Raw genomic sequence first — 6,176 nt, 5'->3', positions numbered from 1 at the left:
AGAGACACGCTGAATGCTAAATCTTGTTGGCATATTCCAAGATGGAAAATGGTATCAGTTACGCTAATTCAAACAGAGCTCTGCTCATTAGCCTCTGCATAGAAACCCGTGACAGTAATTTACCTAGCAGGACAGTAGTTCATGCAGATCAAAGCAGTGTTAGTTAAGTGTGTCCAGAGGGCAGGTTTTAGCCCTGTGCCTTTCTCTTTACAGGAAAAGGGAGGAAAAAAGGTTTTTTTGGTTTTTTTTTTTCCTTGAAAGACAAAGCATATTTAACTAAACAAATACTTTATGCAAGTCCACACTACTGAAAACTCACATGGATTCTTCCAACTAATTGGGGAAGAAGTTCCTCCGGGCCCCAAGTCTTCTCAAATCTGAGGGGAATACAGAACAAAAGCATAAAATATAAAATAAAACAAATGTGCTCTCTTCGTGTGGACAGCAATATGTTTGCCTTCCATTACTCTCGAACATGAGCCGGGCTCCAGGGAGGACGGGGCTGAGGCGTGTGGCAGTTGTGACAGAGTCTGCCCGCTTCAGCTTGCAGACCAGTAAAGCCCAACTCTGAGATCTCAGGCAATTTGTGTAGCAAGCTCCTCCTCTTCTGCAGCCTTCTTCTCCATTGGTAAAATTCTTCTGCAGGGTCATGTAGGGATCCCACCCCTTCTCTGTGTTTTCACTCTGAAGCTCTACACAACTTTACACCTGAATGAACGCCAAGCCTCTGTGGATATATAAAGGGAACCTTGGGGAGGCATTCCACAGTCAAAAGTGCAGAGGCAGGGGGAGAGAATTAACCGGCTCCTCAGCCCAGCAACTCCTCCACTCACCATGCTTCCCCCTGTCTTTCATTTCTATCTCATGCCCCTGATATGCATCCTAATGAAAAACTGTTTGGCTTTTAAAAATGATGCCACAGAAATCCTGTATTCACATGTGGTTAAACCTGCCCCTGCACACCCCAGCAGCAACAGCACGCTCAATCAAGCCAGAAACGGAGGCAGGCATTTCAGTAGCACTGGACTGGACCGCAACAGTAAGTGTGTTTTACTTGTATAGATTCTCTCTCTCTTTTTTATATCCTTTTGGGGAGCACCAGCTCCCATTGCTGTAGAATGGCTTTATTGTATACTACTGTGAACTGTGTATGTGTTGCTAAACAATCTGGGAGCAATCTACTGCCTGCGCAGGCTGGCGTTCTTTCCTGGCTAGTGGATTTAGAGTTAACGTAATTAAAACGGTGGCTTGATATCACAAGCACAGATGTGGTTTGCCCAATACCCACCGACAAACGTATCTATGCATCAGGCTGCTGCGTCTTCAAAACTCTGCAAAAGGAGAGTTCTTTAGAGTGTTGTTCTGCAGAGTTTAAGCGCCTGTTGTCTTACACTTTGTTCCGTTCAGAATGTGTACAAATTTGGTGAGGTGACTGATTGGTAACTAAGGAGAACTAGGTGTAGGGACTCAAGAAGGATGAAAGGGAGCTTTCAGGCAATGTGAAATTATTCCCACAAATGTCTCAACTATGTCTAGTTCGGAGAGGTATGTGGGTTTGATGATGCTTGCTGTGAGAGAGGTCTATACAACAACAGGTTGGAGAATGCTGATTTTCTAAAATTCTTTACTCAACAGGTCAAACTGAGGGAATTGTGTGTGTCTGTGAAGGACTGCGGGTCTATTTGTAACAGGAGATCTTAAATAATAGTATGCTAATGTTTAGCACAGGGAGGGCTTCCTTATCCCTTTTCTGTTTGCTTAATTGACATGCCAAGAGACTACTAGTTAGAGGTATTCAAAACTTCTTGCCCCAACTTTTGCTTTATTCTCTTCCTTTAAAGGAGTTCACATTAGCAATCAACTTGAAGAAAGACAGGAGGAACAGTGTGCAGGAAATCTTACCCAAATATTTGCCCCTCCTCCTTAAAGTTCATCTAAACTATGAAAAAGAGTTTTTCTGACTTTCGAAAAGTCAAAGCAAATATGACTGGTAATGCCTCTCTAAGAGAACCAAAGTGTGTTAATGGCGTGGAGACGGTTGACTTCAGGGTACAGGAAGTGTCTGATCAGTATTGAGTTACTGAGCAGTGTGGTGGGTATTCATTGCCAGTGAGAGAAACGTCACCACAAAAATGCCCAATCTTACACATTCAGGAACAAAAGCCAGGCAAGTCAAAATCACTGCTGTCTGTTTCCAGGTGCATTCCTAAGGCAGCTGCAGGAAGGTGCACTGGAGACAGAAGCAGGCAAGGCCACCACACTGTCCAGCCAAACCTTTAACCCTTCCGTCTCAATCCCCAGCTGTCACTCGCTCTGTGAGCCACACACTTCCCTGAGGCTATGAGCCTTACCTCAGACATTCTGGGGTACAGACATGGAGCAAAACTCCTGGCTCCCTGTCCACATTGAGACTGTTGGCAGGAGTCACAAGAACTTTGACGGCTTTTATTAGTTCTGGTTGGGACAGTTCATCAACCTGTTTTTACGCTTTTTTCCTGGTTAATAAGCCTTGATTTCTTTTTAAGTTTGTCACAAGCAGTTCTCCTTTGTATAACAAAGGAGTGAGCAGGAAAACTTCAAATATTTTAAGATTAATTTTTGTTTTAATTACTCAGGCACATGACCAGAAACAGCCAATTAGAGAACATACTTATCAACTCCAAATAACTAAAACAAAAAGCTGTCCATGCCTGATACTCAGGAAATGAACACTGTGGTTCCTGTGCAGTTGTAAATCAGACATGTTAGGTATTTTTCTGCCATAAAATTCATGGAAATGTAGCCAAGTTGTTATGGCAACCATACGTTCCTAATTTAGAGGCTTTTATACTCTTTAAATATTGAGTTGTGGTGGCATTTTGCATTTCAAACATTTTACTGTTTGTATTTTTAAAACATAGCTTGGGAATTTATGTTTAGAACATAGTTATTAAGTTTGATATGCAAAATGTCAATGGTTGTACCCATATGCATGTGTGACCATGCAGCTGAATTCTATAATTGAAATAAAATATTACAGCATACATATGCACTGTACACAGAATTTAAATACTTTCCACATTTTCTCAAGAGATTTTTTTTTTAAAAAAAAACTTAATTAAAAGCACTTGCAGACATTAACCAATATGACCCATGAGTACGAGAACATTAAAGTGCACTCTTTGAAGAGAGAGTATTTACAGGAGTGGAAGGAACCCTTATTGGGAATGAGACTAAGAGAATGTGACTTTTAATACTTTAATAAACAATCAGTTAATGAAACCCATGGAAAAGAATGAGTCCCTCTCTCCCTCCCTCCCCCCCAACTCCAAAAACAGTCAGACTGTATGTAGCCTGGTCATTTTGATAAAAGTGTCTTGCAACCCTCCCACAGACTTGCTCTGTGAAAACAAAGTACATAGTCACTTCTTAGGGCAGTCCTGCCAATTTGTATTGGCACTGGAAATTACTTAAAACAAGCACAGAACCCCAAACACCTTCAGTTGCTTTCTGTCTCAGATGCAGTTCTGTCCTGTTTCCTGTAGGTCGAGTTCAAGTGGGCTGCCGGGAGCTGCGGTCCACCAAATACATTTCCGACGGCCAGTGCACCAGCATCAGCCCTCTGAAGGAGCTAGTGTGCGCGGGCGAGTGCCTGCCCCTGCCGGTGCTCCCCAACTGGATCGGGGGAGGCTATGGAACAAAGTACTGGAGCCGACGGAGCTCCCAGGAGTGGCGGTGTGTCAACGACAAGACGCGCACCCAGAGAATCCAGCTGCAGTGCCAGGATGGCAGCACACGCACCTACAAAATCACGGTGGTCACGGCCTGCAAGTGCAAGCGGTACACCCGCCAGCACAACGAGTCCAGCCACAACTTCGAGAGCGTGTCGCCCGCCAAACCCGCCCAGCAGCACCACAGAGAGCGGAAGAGAGCCAGCAAATCCAGCAAGCACAGTCTGAGCTAGAACCGGACTGACGAGAAAGCATCTGCTACCCAGATTTCAGGGCTTGGGAGACGCGCGAGCCTGCCATTGCTCTCTTCTCACTTGAAAGCGAAGTACACGCTTTCTGCTTTGATCAGTCCCAGCAGACTGTCCTTCTCTGGGACCTTCTCTGGGACTAGTTTTTTCCTTCGCAAGTTTCTCAAGATGTAATGAGTACAGTTGGCAGCGAAAGCCAGGCATCCTGTCGGTTGGCTCCGGTCTTAAAAAGCACCTGATGCTGTTTAAACACCATCAGCTGGCAGTTTTAAACGCGCCATTCCCTAGCCCACCCTTCCCCTTCCCAAACCAACCCCTTTCGAACCACCAAAGTCCGTCAAAAAATGTATCTTCACAAAACACTTCCATAAAGGGCTTCTCTTGTAATTTTCGTGGGAATAGTTTGGCAGCCAGGGGTTAGCGTCCTTTGAAAGCGAGGCAAACCCTGTGACATTTCACTTCAGAAATAAGCCCTGTAGCTTTGTATAGTCTCAGTGTGAAGTTATACCCTGCATGCCGACCTCGCTTGGAATGGAATGCCAGCAATGCATGGCAGCAGCTAATAAGCAAAGCTGATTATTTATTTTTCAATGTTGTTATTTAATGAGCTTTCTCATGTGATTTTTTTTCAAAATGTTAATTTTTTTATGTTTTGAAGCCTTTTCATGTACCTAAATATATCCCAATATGATTTGTGGTTGGTCTAGGAATATGAAAATACATGTTGTAGATATGTAAAGTAAGTATTTTAGTCTCCTTCTATTTGTTTCATCATAAACATTGTCAGTAGCATGACCCTCTGCGAAGCGGAGATATGCAACGCTTTGTTATTTAGTCCATGCAACCAGAGGCGGCCTGAACTTTAACGCCATTGGTTTCTCTTTGCAAATATAAACACGGCTAAATGTTACTGTCCTTGCCTCTAACATGTATAAGAAGGTACATGTTCGCAAACATTGTAAAATAAAGTTGTAAGTTTACTGGACTCCTTGTTGCTGCTGAGGATCAAAATCAGGGCCTAGTAAGTCCTGAGCTCCCCCCACCCCAAACCCAGACCACTGCTCCCCTCCCCACATTCAAGCTGTGGTAGAACTCTTTGCACTACAAGAGGGGAAGGGGAGGAAGGAGGAAGGAAGAAGAGGGGGGAGAGGTAAACTGCTGGGAGCAGCTCAGATTGATAATCTCTGGGTGGAGGGGGGGCCTTGAAAGCTTTCCATCAGAGGTCAGTCGGAAGTTCTGGGGTGGAACTACATTTAAAAGTTTTTTGGATCATCTCCATGGGCTGCTAAGTGTGAGAGGAAAGGAAAAGAAATGGGTACAGATCTTAGTTCGGGGGAGCTTTGAACACTCTTTTTTTGTTTGTTTTGTTTTGTTTTGTTTTGTTTTTTTGGAACAGGGTTTCTCTGTAGCTTTGGAGCCTGTCCTAGAACTAGCTCTTGTAGACTAGGCTGGCCTCGAACTCACAGAGATCTGCCTGCCTCTGCCTCCCAGGTGCTGGGATTACAGGCATGCACCACTGCTGCCCGGCTCACTCTTACATGGTCCCGAATTACAAAAAGAAAAGAATTTCCAAGCTAATTTTATAGTTTCCTCAGTTTGGCATACAACTAGAATAATTAACACAATGGCAGTCTTGGGTGGATCACCTGGCTAGCTGACTGATGCTAATCCAAGCAGATGATTGGTCCCTGCTACAAGAGAAAACCCAGAGAGGCCACGTTCCCCTAGTTGATGGGTGAGGACTCCTCCGCCCTCCTGGGTATCCATGTGTATAGAGAATGGTGTCAGAGTTGGAACAGAGGCAAGAGCTCCACACTGTTAGCATCCAGACCCCTTGAGGACCTAACAGGGCTTCAAGCCCTGTGTCACCCCTACATGCTGGCGGACAGTATCCTGTCTCTTTAAAAAGCAAAACTCCACTTACTTCTCTCACTTCTTCTTCTTCTTCCCTTCTCTGCCTCTCTGCATTCTCCCCCCCACCCCGTAATGAAATTCCTCACTTCAGTTCTGCCTGCATAGCATATTTGCCTCTGGTTCTCATCTGCCAAGGTCTCTTGCGCCCAAAATTACTACATGTACTACATAATAATATTAACTGTTGGATTAGTGATAAAGAAATACCAGTTTACTATTGATTTATCTTCCAGATCTTAAACTGTTTTCCAGTTTATCATATCAATGAACGGGACATTTACAATTATTTTACTGTACCAAAATG

At 44.1% G+C, this 6,176-nt stretch overlaps 1 protein-coding gene across 1 annotated transcript; it reads left to right on the top strand.

The window, feature by feature from the left end:
* The first annotated feature begins 682 nt into the window (after positions 1-682).
* Positions 683-4,943, top strand: Sostdc1 (sclerostin domain containing 1). The gene is made up of 2 exons (XM_048415742.3): positions 683-1,039; positions 3,525-4,943. Exons 1-2 carry the CDS (start codon positions 835-837, stop codon positions 3,941-3,943), a joined length of 624 nt encoding a protein of 207 aa, XP_048271699.2. The 5' UTR covers positions 683-834; the 3' UTR covers positions 3,944-4,943.
* The last annotated feature ends 1,233 nt before the right edge of the window (positions 4,944-6,176 follow it).

This window comes from Myodes glareolus, chromosome 11, assembly GCF_982192425.1.
Source record: "Myodes glareolus chromosome 11, mMyoGla1.1, whole genome shotgun sequence".
Lineage (NCBI taxonomy): Eukaryota > Metazoa > Chordata > Mammalia > Rodentia > Cricetidae > Myodes > Myodes glareolus.
The sequence above is the reverse complement of the archived record's forward strand: the minus strand, read 5'-3'. Positions and strand labels throughout refer to the sequence as shown.